This window comes from Balearica regulorum, chromosome 5 (assembly GCF_011004875.1).
Source record: "Balearica regulorum gibbericeps isolate bBalReg1 chromosome 5, bBalReg1.pri, whole genome shotgun sequence".
NCBI classification, from domain to species: Eukaryota; Metazoa; Chordata; class Aves; order Gruiformes; family Gruidae; genus Balearica; species Balearica regulorum.
This window is the reverse complement of record NC_046188.1, coordinates 40,298,161-40,319,786: the sequence shown is the minus strand read 5'-3', so window position 1 is coordinate 40,319,786 and position 21,626 is coordinate 40,298,161. Positions and strand designations below refer to the sequence as shown.

The window sequence follows — 21,626 nt, the reverse complement described above, 5'->3', positions numbered from 1 at the left end:
CCTGAGTACTGAGTCTGGATGGAAGGCGAGGAGAGTGGTACGAGCACAATCCTGGATTAGCTGCCTGCCTTAGAAGCCTTAAATTGAAAAAAAAAAAAAAAAAAAAAAAAAAGTAGGAGACGGAGGGGGGGGAAGAAAAAAAGGAAAAAAAAAGGGGGGGGGGGGGCAATCCTCCACAGCCCCTACCAAAACATCACCATCAACACTACACACCAGTCTACTAGTTTATAGCTACAGCTCTGCAAATAATAAATGGGTGATGGTGGTAATTCATATGATTAACCCATCCAAGTCACAGCAGGGAGTTTGGAATGAGGAAGATGGGGGGACCACTAGGGCTGATGCTAGGGTACAACACTACCCTGGAGGCTGTATTAAAAAAAAAAACAACAAAAAAACCATAGCTTTTTTTTTTGCTCAGAAGTAAGTCCATTTTGAGACACTGAAGAAACCCCAGGGCCTTCCCTGGTTTGAGAAATCATTGTATACTCTTGCCTCCCCACCCTCTCTCCCTAAATGCCTGAAAATTTCTTCTTCAGCCCCCATAGGCATGCTGCCTGCCTCCCAGCGTTAGTTGTGAACTGAAGGCTGCTTTTTGGCTCTGGCTGCTCCGCATATGGAAGTCCTTCCTCACTTGTTAGCCTATAGCAGCAGGAATCAGCCCAGGCCACATGCAGAGCCAGGCTTTCCTGGAGTTACTGGAGACCAGAGCAGATCATTGGGAGGTTTATTCTGACAAGTTAAATGCCCTTACATTTTCTGTGTGTATATTATTTGCCTCCCCAAGCTGAAACCCAGCACAACGCTACCACCAAGCCCAGCTCTGCAATAAACTCAACAGCACAGTTCTGGCTCAGGGGAAAAAAAAATTTAAAAAAAAAAAATTATCTGCTGAGCCTTCCTAGAATGAGTGATATTTAAACTGCAGCATCTCAGAACAAACAACAGTGTCGGTATATTCATCTAAATTACCCCTTAACATTCAGAAAGGGCTAAAAGTATTCTTCTATTTTGTCTTAAGCTTTCTGTGAAGCACTCCTTCTGTATTTCACTCCAAAGCTGATTACAGTCAAGCAGAAATCAAACTGTCCCAGTGAGAAATTTGTCTAAGGTCAACTGGAATAAAGCAGCTACAGTAATGTGACATTACAGCTGCATCCCTAGAGCTAGTAATCTCATAGGACCTGAAGGCTAATTTTATATGCATCAAGCTGTTTCTCATGGCCAGAGTCCTTTGCATTTAGATGGAAAGTGCTCCCCAGGATTACAAATGTTCATCATTCATTAGTGCTTTGGTCAAGACAGTCCAGGCCCTTTGTCAAACACTTCAGAGATGACTTTTTTTTTTTAAAGCATTTCTCGCTCATGTTTGTCTGAAGAATTGGTCTCTCCCTGTTTCATGCTGGTTATCTCCTTCTTTAAAGTCACAGCATCCCTACATTCCCAGCGTTGTCTTGTTCTGCAAATGACATCAACTGCCCTTAAGTGAAGATATAGATTAGCTACAGCAAGGCATACAGGGAAAGGAAAAAGAAGTTTGCAATAAACTTGAGGGTGCTGGGGTCTCCCACCTTCGAACAGTTACACCCAGTACGCTCTGTTCAATTCACCCTCTTGAGCTTCCCAGCAGGGCAGAGCTCCCAGAACGGTTTCACGCAGTAAGAGGACAAAGTTCAGACTTCCAGTCTTGTAATCAGTCACCTGCACTTTCATGAGGGCACGGGAGTGTCTGTCAGCCGCGGTGACGGGGAGGGCTGGCCTGCGGTTGGTAGCGAGAGCAGCTGGCGCAGCAGAAGCTGGAGTAGTATTCGTTACTGCAGAGCTGGGCCTGCAGGATCAGGTCGCAGTTGGCCAGGTGCGGCTGGTCCACGCACTCTCTGCTCGGGTCCACAACGTGATTCACAGTAGCTGCAGCCAAGCAAAAGGTGAAGCCGCTGTAAATATGCTACCAGGGCTTATCCCCAGGTTTCGTTTCCCTCCCAAAACACACAGCACATTCCTGCTTTCTCCACCCTGCCAGTTCTAAGGGGATTGTTTTAAATTTAGTCCAACAACAAGGATGAGAGAGAAACTGACACCTCTGGGGAGATGCAGGAGGAGAAAGCAGTTTCTGAGGCTGATCTCCTGAGGAGACACCACTCTACACCCTTTGTAAAGCCAGCTGGATGATGTCCGGAGTCCAAATATGAACCTTGCAGCCAACTATTTGATCAACCAACTGTGGCATTTTGGCCTCAGGAAGTGAATTAGGCTCCCAGCACCCTGGTGTGTGTGGGTGTTTCCACTGTCCCGCTTTTCTGCCTGGGGAAAGCAGGGCTCCTCGGGTAGCACAACCCCGGGGGCTCCGGCTGCTCCCCAAAGCCAGAGGTCAGTGGTGGATGGGCACACGCAATGGGCACACTTATAAAATAGCAGCCAAGAGGCAGGCGCTGTGCGGGGAGGACAGGTTGTACTCACGGCTAGGCCTGCTCCTCAGCACTTTCACCTCCGTGCTGGCACTGACGGAGTTGCTACTGCTGTAGGCACTGCACGTGTAGGATCCCTCGTCAGCCTCCTGAACACTGCTTATGATCAGGCTGCCATCCTGGGACAGGTGGATGTGGTGGCCATCTGCCCGCATGGGGACTCCGTTCCTGTGGTGAAAAACATTTTGTGCCACTATTCCCACCCGTGGGGGCTAAGGAGCTCTCTGCGCTCTTTGGGAACTGACACTCTCTGAAAGGGGTGAATTTTTACAAATTCAGCAGGAAGGAAGAAGAAATCTTATTTCACTACAACCTGGCTCTACAATCGGGTAGTAACACGAGCCTGAGTGAGTCTGCATCCGTTAGCCCACTGTCCGTGTGGGAGGTAGCTCGCTGTGTGCTCTGTATAAAGACGTTGCCCTTTCCGCTATTAGACATTTTTGAGGTTTGAGGAACTAAGAGAAAATCCAGGGTGCCTTTCCCTCTCTCCAGGTTGTGGTCTGGCAGCGCTTGTTTGGCTGGCATTGATAGCAGCGCATATTGCTTGAGGAACATATGGGGTGGTAGTGAGCAATGCGGCCTCTTTCCTCTCCCTTAAAAGTTTGTTTAAAAAAACCCCCACACGTTTAAAATACCAGCAAGATTGTGTCTGTTCTGTTCCTCCTGGAATACTGTGTCCCCAGCAGGAAAACTGCCTGAATTATGAACTCCCAGTTACCAAGGAAATGAAATTTGTTTCACTGAAAAGGGTTTCATTCAGACTCTGAAACTTGCACCATTTTGTTAACTTGAATACCAAACTTAGGTATGGAAGAAAAGCTCTCTTTGTGAGATGGCCCACTTCAGTCCTACCCCTTGGAGTAGAGGGATTTCAACAGTTACCAATCCATCTCTCTGGATCCTTTGCAAGAAGGCTCCAAACCAGAACTGATTTTTTTCAGAGAAAAAAAACCACCCACCAAACACTTGTAAAAATTTCACTGTAAGCCATAAGAAAAGAGGACACAGCTTTTCCTTTACCTTTATTAAAACACTTTAAATCCTCCTTTGCTCCCACTTGACAGTAGAGGGACAGAACTGTTGCACCCAGAGGCTGGGAAAAGAGTTGCTGTTCTTGTAAGGGCTAAAATGTTTGTTAGAGTTAGGCAGAGAGAGTTTTATAAAGACCAACTGAAGGCTTTCCTCCAGTTACTCATTTTAGTTTTTTGCTGTTGTAATGTCACTAGCTTTCCAGCATGGAGCCCTTCTGAACTCCATGAAATCTTAACTTAAAGTCTGCTTTCCTCCTTGTTTGGCTCGAACATGAACTTGGTGACCCCTACACCGCACAGGGATCTTGCCCAGGATTTTTAGGGTAACAGGCAAGTTGATTAGGAAAGGGTAGGTGATGCTAGCTGAGAACTGTGGGTGTCTCTTTTACCTGGTAGGCGTCCTGCATTATTATTTGGAGAGTAAGTGATGAGGTTCAAGAAGAGAAGGGAAGTCCTGTCTAACTTTTGCTCACCTTGACCACCTTATATTCACATTGTTACCAGTCACTGTACAATGAAGATGAGCAGTTCCTCCCTCAGGTACCATGATGCTTGGCAGAAGACCGGTGATCCTCAGCTCTCCTAGACCAGGAGGGAAATCATCGCTAGCAGGAAGACAATCCCATATTGCCGCTGGTAGTAGGAGCATTCCCTCATGGGAAAAGTCCAGCATATGCTATGGATGAGCTACAAGCCCCCTAGGGCTTGTCAGAAACAGCATGTCTGAAGCCATGTCACTGTCGCTATGGGCAATGTGGATTTCCTAAGGGCTTTGGCCCAAGCAAGGGCAAGTAGCAGAGGCCTTGAAGATCTTTTTCCTTCAGCTGGACACAAACACATCACGTGCACAGAAGAACCATCTCCTTAGTCTCTCTTGCTCCTCTACCCACTCCACACCAGTGTCCCAGAAACAAGGCCCCGAGAGTCACTCTTACTGTGCTATTAGTGCCTCTCCTCAGCTGCCTGGAGCACCACATTCTACTAGAAACACACAGGTTACGATTGGGTAAACCAACTCATGCTTCCCTTGCCTCCAAGCTGCCTGTTAAACATTAGGTGTGAAGCCAAGAGGCACGGCCAGACAAGAAACCCACACTGCCCAGCCCTCCCATTTCCTGCTTGTGCACGCACACATGTGTGTGTACAGACATGCCATGCATGCTTCCACCCATCCAGTACCTAGAGGTCGGAACAGGACCTGGCGCTGGTCCTGGTCACGTCCATTTGAGGCAATGCAGGTAAAGAAGCCAACGTCTTCAGAGCTGACCCGGCTGATCACCAGGGCCCCATCTGACTGCTGCCTGTGTCTGGGGAACAAAACCAGAAAGCCCCTCAGCGTGTGTTTGGGTCAGGATGGGACTCCAGCCACCACAGCTGAAGCTGAGCCTCAGGTACAACTTTGTAGTAACACTGACCAAAGGTTTAGCAACAGGTCAGTTCAACCCACAATGCAAACCCTGGTCCTCAAATCCCGGCACTAGTGCTGCATACTCTGGAAAAGCTTGGTGCTAGAGCAGGCTTCTGGGAGCAGAGGGTGAGGGGAGCCACAGGGGAGCACCAGTAGCTGTGGAAGTTCACTGCGGGCACCCTGATCTCTCTCTTTGCTGTGAACCTCTGCCCTGGCTCACAGACCAGCTGGGCTTTGGCAAATCTGCTTGCTGCTTGTTCTCTTTCTGCTAATCTTGTAGATGAACTAATTTCAGCTTTGCCTCACTTGTAGACCCTGTATCACAGCTGCTCACTGGAGGGTTCAATGTTCAAACTTTGATCTGCGAGTGAGGCAGTCAGGCAGCACGGTCTGGCCCTAATGGAGGAAGCTGGCCAGCATAAAGCAGGACGAGCCCTAGCTGCGCAGCCAGCAGCTCCCTTCTTGCAGGGAGGAGACAGGGAAGGCAACGCAAGGGAAGGCAAGGCAGAGGCTCTCCTCCACGTGAACCTGCCTGTGGGTATGGTGGAGCCACCTGGGAGCTCACCTGGGAGAGGAGAGGGGCTGCCCGTCTTTCTGCCACTCAATGGTGAGAGCCGGCGATGCTTCCACTGTGCAGGGCAGCCTGACTCTCTCCCCGACGCTGGCCTCCACTACTGAGGGCTCGCTCTTATCCATTCTCAATCTGCAAAGTCCACAAGCATAGCAAGAGATGCAGAAACTTCATCATTTAGCATTTGACCTTCAGCACAAGGCTTTTTTAATCATAAGCTTTATTTTTTGCCTCCAATGGGAGAGGGTGGTCTCTGTGCTCCCGTCAGAGCTCTGATACTTGCCATTACCAACATTCACTCACAACATTCAGAAAAGAGCAGCTTCCATCAAATCCTGCTCCAGTTCAGCACAGCTTGGTGCTGCACTCCTGCCAGCCAGCTTGACCCTTTAGAGACAGCAACCCTGTTTCTTACAGCATCCCTCTGGATAACAGCCTAGGAAGTGTCAACAGCACAAGCACATGGCGAACGGCACAAAGTCCTGAACAAGGCACCAAGCAAGCTTCCCCCGAGGTGCTTGGCTGGCACACAAAAATGAGCAGATATTTTTTGGGGGTGTGAAGAGCCCATTGCAATCACCTGACTGCGTGCAAGGCCCAGGAGCTGGCCATCCACTTCATGCAGCAGAAAGGTTGAGGTCAGGCTCTCACACCACTCATCTCCTGGTCTTTGCTGTCTTATAACTACAGCTAAACACCATTTTAGAAGGGAACTAAACCGTGATGTTCCCAGAGTCAAATAAAACATCATCTCCCCCACCCCCATTCTCTGACCTGAATTCTTGATCTCAAATAACAAAACCGAGCAGCCTTAATTCAATGCTCTTAATTCAATGAATCACTTCTTTCTGCTTTTAGGCAGAAGCAGCTAAGGACGTTGCTGCAGAGTTCAGCAAAGTGGCTGGGTTTTAGGTTATAAACTCAAAGGGAGGGAGGAATCAGATCATGGTCCCATTTAACCTGGAGCCCCAACATGCTGCATTTAAAGCAAAAATAATTTGTATCCTTTTATTTCTGTGGGGCCAGAAACACGCAAGAAGCTACAAAATATGTCACCCAGTACATGAGGAGACAGTTTTGAGCCAAACTGGTTTGTTCACAAAATATTTAAAATAAATGGGTGGGGGCTAAAGTAACTGGAGCTTTTTGAAATATAGATATGTCTATTTTGTGCTAGTTAAGCAGTTCCTATTTGCTTTGCATTTTTCCAGAACAGGTTTCTCTTTCTGCCTCCATTAAATTGAACAGCTAAGGATGCTGCCCCGATATTTCTACTTTTATTTGAACCCAGCTCCTTTGCTGTCAGCCTCCCTTCGCGTCTTTGCTCTGAATATGCTTCTTTCAAGAGACCCTCGGGGAGGACAGAAGACAGTTTGTGACTGGGATCTTCGCCCGTTCCTGTTGTCAGCAGCTCAGTACTGCTTGCTTCCCAACCGTGCCCCAGAACAGCTGACCCAGGACCTTTCCAATCTTCAGCTTTTCTACATGAAGAGATGCCATATGGTTCATCAGCTGGACATGGTGGACAAACTGTTGCTGTATGTGAACTTACCTGTATGTGGATTGCTGATGCACAGAGGAACCAGCTGCCTGTACAACCTTCCTGCCTCTGGAGAGCTCTCGATGCTGCTGATTTTCCTTGTGAAGGACCCGACCTCTCTCACCCTCTGCCAGAACAGCGCTCTGGTACTCTATTCAAAATAAAATGCCATATGTGAATAAAAGGACCCTTCTTACTGTGACCTCTTGCGTAGGGTTTCTATGAGCTTGCGAGAGCTTGCTGAACTGGAGCCAAAGAGCCCTTCAGCCATCTGCTTTCTGGCTGACTAGTGCAGTAAGCCTGCGCTGTCTACTAATGAGAGTCACAGACCTGCAGGCAAGCAGATTTAGACTCCTTTCTCTGTCAATGAACATGTTGCAGCATCCCGTAGGCCGCAATGCCTTCTGTCCCATGTGCCATTGCTGTGACAAAGTACAGTTCAGAGATTGAAGGCCACAGGGTGCCTCGCTGGCCCATCTTTTGAGATTAGTCTTTCGTATATTTTTATTTTTGTTTCTTAAATAAGGCACATTTTTCAGAATAGGGAATCTGTTACCCAGCATGACCTGTTCAGGTAAAACACAAACCATAAAACCACCAGCACATAGAGATATGGCAGACTGGTCACGTTATAGTACGAGATGGAAGACCCAAGAAAGTGCAGAAAAGCCCTCTTCTGGAGCATCCTTTCTGGGATGAGGAGGTAGATGATAGCTCTCAGGGAGGAAGACATGCTTATTGTGCTGGAAATAGGGCAGGTTACAGGCAAGCCACAACTCTGGTTATGGGGCGGCACTGCAGGGGAAGTGCTTTAGGGCCAAGGCTTTATCATGAGGTAACACCAAAAGCCCTGCTGCCTCTACACTCCCTCTTGGCACCCCTACGGTGGGGGAGACCAACTGCTTTTACTTGCTCTTGGGACACCATTGCCATGGAGTGAAGGCAATGCTGCTAGCACAGTGTGGCAGCAGAGGAAGTTTGCTCCTGCAGCTGGCTTTATTGCTGCTGTTGTCAATAACTGTTAACGAGGAGCCCTGAGGTACCTCTTTGGTCTTAAGTGGAAGATAAGTCACCTCTGATCTGTAACTGAATCTGTCGGCTCTTTGTCCTCCCGTTAGAAATGAGGCATGTGTAAGTCCCGGCGTCCTCCAGCTTGACGTGGCTGATCACTAAGGAGCTGTCGGACTGGTAGGTGTGCCTGCAACAAGAGCAAGAATTAACTGCCTCTGCCTGGCCAGGGACAGCAACTGGCCAAAGCAGAGCAGCCCTTCGTGCTGATGTTACAGAAACCATCACCATGTAGTACTCTACCCGGCTTAGAAAAAAACAAAACCCTGTTGACCACAGAGGGGTCACAGGCAGGGGAAATAACTGTGGCAGAAAGGAGGTCAGGAACAGAGAGGAAACTGAGATGGGAAAACAGGGAACTGCTTTCAGGAACCCTCTCCCATGAGGAGGCAAACTGCCCTTCCAGGCAGGAGCTTGAGCCCCAGCAGTCATTTGCAAACAGAAAAGCAGAACTGGGCTTTTCTTTACTGTGATTTCATAACACAAAGTGACTGTCTGGCTCCAGACTGTTGCTGGAAACAGGAAAAACAGGCTTTAAAAGTAGTTTTTTAAAAAACTATATCTAGGATGAGAGCGCCAGAAACTTCCAGCCAGAGGTACTCTGGGTTATTTGGCTACAAGCTTCACCTTGGACTACTGACTTGGTGCTACCCCAAGATGAATCCAACAGAGACAACATTTTTCTGTATCACTACCCACATGTCAGCTTCCACCAGTGCCTTGTTATGGGTCAGCATCTGTTCTGCCCCATAACACTAGCCAATACTACTGCAGACTGTATCTGTTTCTGCTGTGCATGGACCAGATGATAGACAGTTCATGCTCTTAGGTCAATACATGTGCTTGCTTATTTATTCATCCCCCCCCCCCCCTTTTTTTTTTTAAATGGTAACAGTAAGATTACAAAGAAAGTGGACAAGCATATTTGGCACTCTGCCCAGCAAGGAGCCCATCTGCTCTACAATGAAGGGAGCTGAGCTCACCTGTCAGACGAGACTGGTCGGCCGTCCTTCATCCACTCCACTCTGGAGAAGGGGGACAGGCCTGTCTTGCAGACCAGCTGGATGTTTTGTCCCATGACCGCTGTCACAAGAGAGGGCTTGGCTTCTTCCAGGATGGCTCTGAAAGAGAAAGTGATTCTACTGGCACCTCTGCTGCCCTCCTCTCCTCTGGGTACTCTGATGTGACTCTGGATGAGTCATAACCACAGGGTAAAGCAGGACCAGCTGCCCATTCAGCTCTGAACAGATGCACCAGGCAACATGTGGGAAGCCCTCTTCTATGTAGCAAAGGTTTCTCTGGACAGACTGAATGCTACAATATCTCCAGGAAGAGAGGAAAGTCCTACAACCCCTCTCATGAAGGAACTAGGTTCAGCTCAGCACACAGACACAGATCCCATGCAGATAAATTTAGATCTAGCTCTATGCACTCCTGATTTTCAGGGTGATGCTGTCTGGATCCTGACCCCAACTCTGCATCTTAAAAGTCTTCCCTAGAACAACTCACTGCTGCTCCATGTTGTTCTCTGGCTCTGAAGTCAGAGAGTCAGCTAAATTTCTTGGTCAGAAAAACACCTATGGATTCTCATTTACAGTGTAAGAATGCCTCCCAAAGACCCCAGGATCCTGTAGTCTTTTCATGCACCATATTTCCAGTGCTGTCAGAGAGCAGGAAGAGTGCAAGGAAAGAGACAGCAGGTAACTCCAGGGCCCGAATAACTTGATTTACCAAAGGGCCACATGTATAGCCAATCCATTGCATGATATTCCCAGTTAGCTCGTCCTGGCTGGGGCAACACTTTCACTCCAGTGGAAGCTGCACTGATGCTTCACAACGAGCTGGCAGAACAGGAAAAAAAATCATCACCTGTGCAGAGACCGTGCTGGGAACGAGTCTGCAGACACCTGGTGCCCAAATCGCTCTGTCATGGAAACATCTGCTCCGAAAGCCTTATGCCACTGCTTGCCTTCACGGGGCAGCACCTGCTGGCCACTGCTACTCTGCCTCTCTGAGGGCCCAGGCACTGCTGTTTCCCACAAGTGCAGCTGGCTCAGGCTCTCTAATCTGTTTTTCTGGGTGACCCAGCGCTGGCTCTCCAGCACACCAGTCCTTGGCAAAGACTCTGGCAGCACCTTGCTTCTCCAGCTGTCCTGTCTGTGGCCATCTTGCGTGGGGTGTGAAGCCCCATAGGCTCTTCCTTCTTGGCTGTGACTTGCAGACTCTCTCAGGGGTGGCCGCTGCTGACCCTGAGCATCCCCTGTATGAGAGCCGGAGCCAGTGTGCTGGCGTTGCAGAGCTCCTGTGCCAGAAGAGGGCTGGTGCTCCAGAGGACTGACCCCCACAGAGTTGTGGCATGCTCTCATGCACTCCTCCTCTGAGGCAAAGCTGTTTTTATTGCCGTGACAGCCACCGTACCAAAACCGGTTGCACTTGCCAACGACGGTCACAAAGTACCAGCGAGTGGTCCAGTTCGTGCAGGGGCCGTGAGCACTGGGCAGCAGGCATATGACAGGATACGCTACCAAAAAGAGCGGAACAGAGGGAGATGTGAGGGTCATGAAGCACAAAGGTCCAGGTGCTTCAAAGCCACCTATCTAGATGATCTGATGGGCCTTATGGGCAAAGGGCAGACGGGAAAGGTGGACACCTGAGTTTTGCGCCCAGCTCTGCTTTGAAATTGGGCAGCTGCTCACATGTTTCTTTCCACCCCAGTTTTGCCACTGGTGGAAGGAGAACCAGCCTCAGAGACACTTCTGAATCTGGATACTAGACAGATGCTTTATGGCCTTTCTTGGGGAATTGTACAGCTGCAAGGTTGGCGCTGGGGCTTCCTCTCCTGCAAGGGACATGTGGCTGCCATTTGTACATTTTCAGCCCACAAAGCAAGGGGATTAGACCCAGTTCTGAAGCCTCATGCATTACAGAATACCCCTCCACACATTGATACAAAGAGGAACACAGCTCAATGTGTCTACAAACCGAGCCCTATGCTCCAAGTCACAGGTATCACAGCCACATGCTGACAAACACCGAACGCCGGGCTCTGACTGAGGGGTTGTTCACTAAGCTGTGGTTGAGCAGAGAGGATCCAGAGAGCTTTCCCTTTCCCCAGGGCAGCCCCACAGGGCTGGCCACCAAGCAATCTCTGCGCTGCAGCAAAAGGGCAAGGCCATGCAGCAGCAACGTACCTGCAGAGGATACAGCTGGGAACTAAAGGAACAGAGATGCCCCTGCCCAGCAGCTCCAGTGCCTAATAGTACAGCAGGCACTGTATTGAATTCTGCTGGCTGAAACATCCATCCTTAGCTGTAGCTCTCATTCCACTCCTGTCCATGGGCTGTCTGAAGGCTAAGCACAGCACTGATTCCTCAGAGATGCCCTACTTCTCCTAAACCCAGGTAACTAATGTGGAGCACTCCAGGTTGCATCAGGGGAAAACAGCTCTCCAGAAGTCCTACAGACTGACAGAGATCACACAAACACACTTCTCTCCAACTACCAGCAGAAGACAAGAAGAATATCTGAGGTAGCTGACAAAACTGAACCATCTGGCTGCTTTTCTACGCTCCCTCCAAGCTTCCCCTGCCCCAGACACCAGACAGAACTTCTTTTCAAAGAGACAATTTACTACATTTTACAGAGAGCAGAGCCGCTACACAGGAAGCTTCCATACACCACTGGATTCTGTAGGACTCTTCCTATGTTTCTAAACCAAGAAGCCAAAGCGTCACTTACGGTAGTTGGGCCTGTTGAGACATCCTTCCCCTTGAGGACCTGAAGCTGAAGCGACATTGTCAAAACAGCAGCCATACACGGAACTGCGGCACTCGCCCGAGGGGTGCTGCTGGGACAAGGCTTGGCTTGCCTTGGAGACAGGAATTGAAAGCCAAAAGTTATCATGCATACATGAGGACAGTAGCACATGCAAGGCACCGCGTCCAAGCTGTCGGCTGCAGAAGGCCAGCTGTTAGAGGAACCACTATTTGTTTGCCTCCTAGAGGCTTTCGTGCTGGGAAGGGGTGGGAAACTTGGCTGTCAGCCATGGAGCCAGGACTGCATTCTCTGCAAGACAGTCCTAACCAGCCCAGCAGCAGGCCAGTTTTTTCAGCTGGCCCCACCAAGCACCCCAAGCTATGAGAGGAATTACCTCTCTGGCTATTTTGCTCTCAATTAATCTGCAGACTTGACAAAGACAATGAATAGTGGATATGTTTTTCCCATTTTTCCCTCCTAGAAATTGGATGGCAAGTTTCCAACTGACAGAAATTTGATTACTCAGGATTATTCAATCAGTTCTACATATAATGGTGTTCTACTTCTCAGACATCTCCCAACCACCCACTCTGCCCCCTGCTTACAGAGGATCACAGGTGGATGCCGCAGACTGAACAGGAGTGACGTGGGCCAAGGGGCTTGATTCCATGCATGGAGTATTGGTCTCCAGCATTACTGGCAGACATTAAGCACAACAGAAACCCACAATCTGAGTCACCGGCGTCAAATCTGAATCTTTGTATCTGATGGATGGCTAAAACACAAAGGGGTTTTTGTACTTACTGTTGGAGCAGTTGCAGTGGGCTGATTTCTGCTCACTTGAACATCACGGTAATATTGTGGGCATCCCAGGTTGTTTGGACCCTGGGCAGCCGACACTCCATCAGGACAGCATCCATACCTGCAGGCAGAAGGCAGAAGGGCTGCAGCAATACCTGACCTGCCTGGCTCAACAGGCACAGGCTGTAGATTCAGTAACCGCCAGGAAAGGCAACGCCTCACTGCTCAGGCCTGTCTACTTCCAGCTACCTGTTTCGGTGACAAGTGCTGAAGGGGCAACCTCTTCCCAAAGGGCCTGAAGCTGGAGTGTGCCCATCTGGACAGCAGCCGTGTGGGCTCCGATGACAGTCCTGAGAGCCAGTCCCTGCAGTGGGGTCCTGAGAGAAGCTGAGCTGATGGGAACCCGATGAGCGTGATTGGGATTCCCAGCGAACAGGCAACAAGTTGATGCCGTGGTCCTTGGTGGATGGGATATGGTGATTCCCGGAGGTACTATGGATCATGGAGCTCCCAGGGAGCATCCTTTCATCACCAGAATCTGGGGAAAGAACTCCTTAAAGCATGCAGGTGAGCATCAAAATCTGGTCAGTTTTCCTCATCTCTGCTCTCTTTAACCTGTCCAAGGCTACAGGGCAGGCTTTCCGTATCAGGATTCCACCTGAATATGTGTCTTCTGGCCTACTCTTCTGGATTTGTCCTGAGTTTCTTTTGCTCACTGCCCTGACCATTCTTCCCATTGTCCCATGAGAAACCACCTGCCACATTACCGTTGTCCCCTCACACGATTCTTTCTTCTTCCTGTGATCTGCTTTGGCCAGCATTTCTCTCAGCCAGCACTTAAGTCATGTTGCCAGAGCCTGGGATCTACGTACTGTACCGTCTTTTCTGCATGGACAGATTCAAATACCACTCGCTATTGTGTAAAAGAATCTACACTTTGTCCCTGGCTCCACAGATTTCTAGAAGCCCATGAAATGAACAAGAGAAAGGAAGAAAGAAGGAACATTTCCCTTACCACACCCTGTTTCAAGTCCACCCTCACTAAAAACCCAAACTAACAAAATTTTTCCAAACCTGTGGCAGGGCTGTTTGGGTTATAACGTGTCAGCAAGGACTGGCGAGTGACATCATATCCCATAGTGTCCTGCATGCTGGGGACCTCTGCAAATAGAGACACAGACAAGTAAGTGCAGATAGTCCAACCATATGTTCTCATAATTGCAAATGCATCCAGGAGCCAACAGGAGATTAAAGTTGATGAAAATGTTTCTCTTCTCCTGGAACAGCTGCTGAGCAGCAATTGGATTCGATTGGATTGTCAGGACAGTGACCTGCAATGAGCAGGCAGACAAAAGTCAGCATTTCAGCTCTGGCATGAAGACTAGACACAGACAGCAAGCAAAATCTTCTGAGCAGTTGTGCCTCCTTTACAGCTGGTCCACAGAGGGATTAGACTTGGCTATAGTTTTTAGCTACTGAGTCTGCCCACATTGACCGGGAGTCGTGGGGTCAGTCTGCAGCACACACTGCGACAGAGCCATCACAGAATGCTGAATTCAAAATGAACACACAGCAGTGTTGTTCCCAAGCCTGTTACACACACTTCAAACAGCACAGGTACTGGGACTCTGAAGATGCCATGGTTATACGTGCAAAACATAAACACACAGGATGGAGACAGGCAGAGAATGTAAGCTGGTGCAGAGCTGGGAATTTCTACTCCTAAACAAAAGCATCTTAGGAAAAGCTAAGTGTGCAGCAATACCACTCACGCTGCGGCAGGTAGCAGGGCTGCATGTTGCAGCTACCCAGGGTGGCTGGTTTCTGTGGCTGGATGGCTTTGCACGTCTCAGGACTGTAGAATTTGGAGTCACCGTCAGCACAGATGACTTGGCGCGTTCGGATGCCTGAATTGCAGCTCTTCGAACACTTGGGCACAGAGACAAGGCAAGTGAGCAGGCAGCAGAGGCCAAATGCAGAAACCCCACAGACCAGAACTGTGGAACAGCTGCATGATTAGCTGCAGGCTGAGTACAGCTTCCTCCACCACAACAAATCAAGCAATACTTCAGCTGGATTCATCTGAACCATTATAAAACCATACTTTAAATCATTTTACCAAATGTTGCACCCAGCCCTGAAGCATTAGGCTCTGAGCCATGCTCAGCCTGCAACATCCAGATGATCTGCTGTTACCCACAGTGGTGTGACACAGAGCTGGAGTGAATTGTTTCAGCCTGGCCTGAAGGCACCTCAATACCTTGGGGATCCACCAGCCGCAAGAGGTTCTGCTTTGAACTATGCACTCAAGAACAACAGTTTACAAACTGGGGCTTTCTTGTAAGCAGCTAACTGGAGGTTCTCTCACGAAACTGTGGATGAAGAGGGAGCAAAGAGCAGCAGCTCGGAGAAGGGGAGAGGGTGAGGTATCTGTGTAACCCACCTGCTCATGGCAAGCTCTACAAACATGGGGAGAGTATTTCTTTCTCTTATTCAGATCCAGGTAGGAGTCCTTCTGATATTGGAAAGCCAGGGGCCAGGAAAGATCAGATTAAGGTATGCAACTGCTGTAACTGTTATTAAAACTTGGCCCACATCTTATGAAGAACCAGATGTAACATGCTCTAACTCAGAACAAGCTGGTCTGGCTAGCACAGAAGGGAAAAAGTGTGTTTGGAAGTCACCTGATGCATTGGATCTACCCCGATCTCCTCCCCCCAGCACTTTTCCCAGGTTGAACAGAGTCTGGCTCCGTCCACAAAGACTAATCCAGCCGAAGCACAGTTTATCTGAACAATTACAAAAAACGTACTTTAAACCATATCACCAAACGCAATGACCAGTCCTGAAGCCTGGAGCTCTAAGCCATGCTGAGCCAGAGAGCTGTTCTGCTATTCACTGCGATGGAGCGAAGAATTGGGAATAAGCAGCAAGAGTGGATTGTTTCAGTTTATTGGCTGCATTTTGCCACCATCACTGAAACTATAATTCCCCCCACCAAAGGATTTATTTTTGCAGCAGCTGCATACAAAGCAGGCAGCAGATTAACTAGAGCATTACTAGTGCCAGTTGCAATGCAACTGTGAGCCAAGGGACTGGTAATGAAGCAGTACGTGCTCCCAGCCTCAGTCCACGTGCAGACTGCACGGGTCGAAGCTTGTTTTGCGAGGAGCACAGCAATACAGTCAGTTATTCCCGAACCATGCAAGTGCGATGCTCACCAGGCCCCAGTCGCCCACGTGCCAGCCAATTTCCTGGATGCAGTTCTCCTTAAGGCAGGGCTGGGTGGCCGATGGCTTTGGCTCCATTAGGCAAGCGAAGTCCTGAGCCTGAGAGCCCCGCTGCGTTCTGCAGGTGACGGTTCGGGTTTGGACCCCTTCCCCACAGCTGGCTGAGCACTGCAGAAAGGGGCCCAACAATTACGAGGAAGCACCTGGTTTCCACTTGCATTTCCAGGCTAGCATTAGGGCAGAGCACCATTCTGAGATTGCCTAAAACAACCAACCATCATTAAAATCATCTTCAGGGACAGGAGTTAGCAGAGTAGCTGTTTATGTTGTAGAAGAGACAATAAAACATGGTAGATAGCATCTGGGAGATCTGAAGCTCACTGGATGATTTTGGCCTAGTCATATAATTTCTCTTGATCTCTACCAAAGAAGGCATGGAGAAAGAGTAAAGAATTCAAGGGAAGATAAAAAGATTAGGTTCTTGTATTGCTCATGTCTTCTTTCTGAAGACCTTGTTCTGCATCTTTACGGTGTGGAGCTGTGACACAACTTCTAGACTAGTAACTGGTTTGTGACATTTTCAATGTCCTCTTAAATTCACAGTGGTGTTTCCTGGAATCCAGCCTACTTCTTCATGAATTACCAACATCTCTTTCAAAGAGCATTAACTTGGGGACAGTCTGAATGACTTTAGATGAGCTTCCCAGCTGTGTTTCAGCCACTCATTTACTAACGTGATTTTTATCTCTAACAGTACATGAAACACAGGTGCTTTTGAGAACCCTGGAATGAATCACTTCGGAATCAGTTTGTAAGAACACGACACTTGGTGCCTTCCCCAAACTTGGTCCTCTTACTCCACAACCCTGAAGTCATCTCAGTATTCACACCTCATATCTCACAAAGGGGAGGGTGGTAGGGGGGAAGGACTTTACAAATCTAGGTTATCGTGCCTCAAAGTTGCATTTTATGCTGCTGCACCACTCAGACAAAGTACCACCACAAGATTGTAAGTCAAATCTTGCAAGCATGCACTTATTTTTTAAAAGAGGATAATTCACTTGTGCTTTAGGGACTGAGTAGACACTACCTTTACTTTGTAAGTCCTTGGAACGTAAGATGCCTTCTAAATGTCTGGCTGCCAGCACTTAGCACTTACAGTTGGAACAGTTTCCTCTCCTAGAGACATAAACGCACACAGGCATCAAAAATGCACCACGCAGCCATGTGCTAAGAAGCCCTGCACTGACACACAGCAAACAGCAGGTCACCAGTGTTTGAAGAATAGCTTGCTTACTGACTGTTATGATTTTAGTACTGCTGCCCAGGGCTAGTAATGCTGAGGCAGCAATATGCATGGAAATAAACAGTGCAGGCAGGAGCCATGAGCTGCTGTTTTACCGAGGAGGGAGTGTTACTGCCCATCATCAGGTGATGGACAGCAGCTCCCACGCCTGCCTTCCACCTTCACCAGGCCTGACTCAGAAACTCAGCCAGTGCCATGTCTGGTGGATCTGATAAAAATAAAGGAGTGGGGAAAGGACTGCAGGGCCAAGTTCTATACCTCTGCACGCCACATATCCAGGGACACACACCTTTTACAGTCCCAGAAAAGGAGCCTGGCTCTTTATCCCCAAGCTTTGGCAGATCCTCCTTCAATATGTGCCAAGAGGCAGTTACCTCCCATGCACAAACTCACCTCCGACCAGGGCCCTGTGCTCCAGGTCGCACACTGTCTCATGTTGCAGGGCTGACTGCGGCGAGGCTGCTGTGCGAAGGCCATGCACTCAGCGTTATCCACCACCCCTTGGGAGCTCTGGCCGTCGAATGCCACGCAGTAAACAGAGCGAGTCTGGGTGCCCCCACCACAGGTAGCTGAGCAGGGTCCCCACTCCCCTGTTTTCCACCTGCAGGTCAGAGAATCAAGCAAACAAATGTAAGCCCAGCTAAACTGCCCAGAGGCACCAGAGAGGTTAGTGCCGTGTCACTGCTGTAACCAGACAGGGAAAATGTCCGTTTGCAGAATAAAGTCAGAGGCGAGTTCCCATTTGACCGAAAGCTGCCCAGCTTAATTGGCAATGCAGAGTATGAGTCCCATTCCAGAGACAAATCCTCAAGTACGAAACACTTATATCTCTGGTAGTGCAGAGCTCTCCCAGAGGGGGAAGTTTTCTTTCTGTGGCTTTTGGTCTCCTGATGTTTGCAAAAGTATCATGCCTGGAACGGAACACCAAATTAAAAAAACCCAAAAAACCTCCCCAAAACAAACCAGTCCAGATCAGCTAAAAGAAAAGCAACCCACACCAGCCTAATGACCCATTACACTCCAGCCATTATCAGAAACAGCAAAACCAAGCCAAGACCTCACTCTGCCTGCAAACCATGTCAGACACTTTCAGAAGTGCTTGTGAACTTTTCACTGACAGCCAGCAGAAAGCTGGTTTATTCCTCCCATTGGCCACATTCTCCAACAGCGGCACGCACAAAAAAGCCCCAAAAACTTTAAACAGATTTTTGTCCTGTGTTTGGTTGCTGAAGCTGTCACAGAAATGATACACCCTTGCTAACAGAAGGGAAAATGTCCACAAAATCATCTGGATGCTAAAATCCCTGCCCTTGTCCACTCCTGTATCTTAGAGCTGCCTAGGTAGCCGGGAGCACAGCTTACGTGGCCTGGCTTCAGGGACAACATGATGTTTCATTCCCGACCCCAATGTGCTGCACAGTCTAAAGGCACTGGTGGTGCAGGGGGAGCATCATGGTGATCTGCTTGTCAGCTGCTACCTCCCCTTGCAGTCAGGTAAGCCCCATCCAGGGTGTGAAGGTAGTTCATGACTTCTCCCTTAGCCTTCCAGCTGCTTCCCTGGTCTGCCCTCACCACCCCTAAACTGAATTTCACCCAGCCAATTCACATTCACACCCTACCAGAAACTCCACAGCAGACTCAGCCAAGAGAAAACATGTTCATCTCCTCAAGATACCCTTCTCTCTTGTTAAGGGTGCAAATATCAGCCCCAAATTGAATGACTTTTGCTGTAAAATAAGATGTTCCCTTTGGAAAGGGAGTAACTACAGCAAGTAGAAGCCACTTAGAGTAATGTAGTTGCAGGGCTCAAAACAAATTAATTGATCAAGATTTTTCAGAAGCTCCAGTGGGGATAAAAAAACACAACCCAAACCTGTATTCTGTCTATTGTAAAGCAAATGTACGGTTTTAGAAAGGCTGTATCAACTGGATGGGCTCACCTACAGCTTCCTTCAACTGTGAGTCAAGACACCTTGTCTGACACTTGTTTTATTTCCTTTGAAAGACAAGGTCAACCATAAGGCTGGGACCATCATGACAGGGCAAAGCACTGCAAGTCCTAGGCTATTAGCAGTTTGCTGAAGGACAACTGTATTGTTTTTTATCTTTTTTACTTCTCATACCTCAGTGTACATTGTAAGTATTTTATCTGTCACATCCTTGTACTCATCACAGTATATAGGCATTTTTCTGTAGGGCTCATGCCAAAGAAGAGCTTTTGAGGAACTCTGAGGCTTTTGCTTTGGCACTCTGGGATCCTGGCCAATGTTTCAGTCTCCCAATCCATCATGGTCTCTCTTCCTTTCTGTTCTTTTATTTATCTTGATAAACTAAACAAAAATCTTCTAGAACATCCCTTCACCTCTCTACCCTGATTCCAGAGAAAAAACAATTATCAGGATAAGCAGCCAAAAGCTATGAAAAAAACTGTCCCCTTGTCAGTCCCATAAGAGCCAAGTTACCAGGAGCATGCACAACCACCTAAGCAAAGCTGCCAGCCAGCACCCTCCACCATCATTTTCATTGTCAAGAATCAAAAGCAAAGCCCCACCCACTGCTACAACCAGTGCCAAAGAGGAAAGCCCTCGCATCCCCACAGACTTCAGTGGGCAATGAGGTGGAGAGCAGAAGAGAGCAGCTGCCTTCCTGTGCTTTCTGTAACCTCCTTCTCCTCGTTACCTCTTCATCTGAGAGCTCCGTGCTCCACTGTGACTCCAGGCTTGTGGCAGATAGACGTAAGAAGTCCTTTATACACAGAACAAAGGATTTAAAGAACTTAAAGCAAGTAGCTACAGGCTACCATGTATTCAGAAAGGCTCCCAGGTTTCCAAGTGCCCTCTCACACACAACAGCACTCTCACAGGCCTCTGCTGCACCCACCAGATACACAGTGAGATACACAGTTAAGGATCTGGATGCTGAAGTGAAGCCAACTGCAAGGCTATGTCAGCAAGGGACAGGGTGCAAACAGCTGGGTAAAGGGGTTTGGAAATGCTGGAGAATAAAAAGATTCCAGGATTCAGCCCTTTCTAAGAGCAAGGGCACTGGGAATGCAGAAATCACGTAAAAATGACAACAGCTCTGACCTAGTCCTTTGTTTTTGCCAGCTCCAGTTGAAGAGAACAAAACCTAAAAAATCTGTTTCCTATCTGCAACATGGGCTAGACTATCTTCCACAATCACATGCTGGAAAGCAAATTTAATTGGTCTGTAAAGTGAACATAGGACACATCAAGCCTTGTGCACACAGAAATGCTCATCGCAATGTTATCATCACCAGCCTTTGTCTTGGGCTTTCTCTAAGAAGTGAAACATTCCCTTGGAAAACACCATGCTGGTGGGAAGGAGTAGTGAGAAGGTCATTCTTTTTCTGAGCTCTAAAAGCACCTAAGGAAGAAGTCAGAGTCCAGAAGAGGAAAGGAAATCTTACCGTTTTGTCTGGGGACAAGTCTGACGGCCACACGTCCTGTTATTGTCTGGTTGTGGTTTATTCCTGCACATATAGTCCGGATAAATTTCATTGTCTATGGTACAAAACACCAAGCGGGACTGGAAACCTAAAGGAGAAGCAAGAGAGTATCTTGGTTAATGTAAGCCACCCAGGATCAGGTTTGAAATGCACTGGTGTTGGCAAGACAAGTTACTAAAGTCATGCAGAATCCACGCCTGTCCCCGCCAAGCTGGAAGAGTCAGGTGTGGTTCTTGGTCTGTCACTATCTGTATGAATGATGCCTCCCCACATTAGGAGTCCACCGGAAGGGCAAGAGAGACAGAATAGTTCGATGTAGCTGAGGGGTGTTTTGCTGTTGTTTCAGTGGACTGTGACTCACGAGGGAAGTGCCATACCCATGTGCTGTTCATCAAGGAACCCTGCATGGTGTGTGCAGTATACAGCAGCAGAGCTGAGGGCCTCCTGTTAGACCCGGAAGGTCAGTCTTGTGAAGACTGGGCACTGGAGAAAAAACTTACAACTCTTCACACTTTCTACAGGATAAGAGTGCTCAGCAAAGGCAATATCAGCTCCTACAACCACAATATGACAAAAGCTCTTGAAATGGCCATCAGCACAGAAGACCAGAAGAGGCTCATAGAAACTCTACATACTTTCAGCTGGAGGGGTTTTTTTTGTTTGATAGGGGGTTTTGGGTTGTGGTTTGGGATTTACTTTTTAGCTTAAAAAACATAACTTTGCTCATGGAAGAATTTGTGATTGAACATGATGTGACACCCCAGGAGATCTGACAGCCCCCCTGAAGATAGGGAATCTTCCAGGCTATGGTAGAGGGGAATGATGTGACTCAGTTATATGGGCCAGGTCAGCTTGGAGAGGACATCTCATGTGGTTGAAAAGGTCTGAAAAGGACATAAAGAACTGAAGCAGAACAAAATAAAACAAAGGCTACCTATGAAGAGCTTTAACAGATCCTAGTAACAAGTCTGAGGACTAGGA

At 48.4% G+C, this 21,626-nt stretch overlaps 1 protein-coding gene across 2 annotated transcripts in view; it reads right to left on the bottom strand.

Moving 5' to 3' along the window:
• Positions 1 to 1,338: 1,338 nt before the first annotated feature.
• Positions 1,339 to 21,626, bottom strand: part of PAPLN (papilin, proteoglycan like sulfated glycoprotein) — a 49,609-nt gene continuing 29,321 nt past the window's right edge. The window contains exons 11-28 of one of the 2 annotated variants that reach the window (XM_075754323.1): positions 20,607 to 20,733; positions 19,856 to 19,921; positions 17,570 to 17,777; positions 15,862 to 16,038; positions 14,413 to 14,569; positions 13,715 to 13,801; positions 12,890 to 13,178; positions 12,644 to 12,761; positions 11,822 to 11,951; positions 9,953 to 10,604; positions 9,067 to 9,204; positions 8,089 to 8,213; positions 7,028 to 7,166; positions 5,470 to 5,607; positions 4,676 to 4,803; positions 3,970 to 4,078; positions 2,458 to 2,633; positions 1,339 to 1,908 (exon numbers count right to left, since the gene is read on the bottom strand). In XM_075754323.1, coding sequence (XP_075610438.1) covers positions 1,733 to 1,908; positions 2,458 to 2,633; positions 3,970 to 4,078; positions 4,676 to 4,803; positions 5,470 to 5,607; positions 7,028 to 7,166; positions 8,089 to 8,213; positions 9,067 to 9,204; positions 9,953 to 10,604; positions 11,822 to 11,951; positions 12,644 to 12,761; positions 12,890 to 13,178; positions 13,715 to 13,801; positions 14,413 to 14,569; positions 15,862 to 16,038; positions 17,570 to 17,777; positions 19,856 to 19,921; positions 20,607 to 20,733 — 3,140 coding nt within the window. In that variant the 3' untranslated portion in view covers positions 1,339 to 1,732. The remainder of the gene's footprint in view (positions 1,909 to 2,457; positions 2,634 to 3,969; positions 4,079 to 4,675; positions 4,804 to 5,469; positions 5,608 to 7,027; positions 7,167 to 8,088; positions 8,214 to 9,066; positions 9,205 to 9,952; positions 10,605 to 11,821; positions 11,952 to 12,643; positions 12,762 to 12,889; positions 13,179 to 13,714; positions 13,802 to 14,412; positions 14,570 to 15,861; positions 16,039 to 17,569; positions 17,778 to 19,855; positions 19,922 to 20,606; positions 20,734 to 21,626) is intronic. The other variant, XM_075754324.1, reaches the window with a different exon arrangement.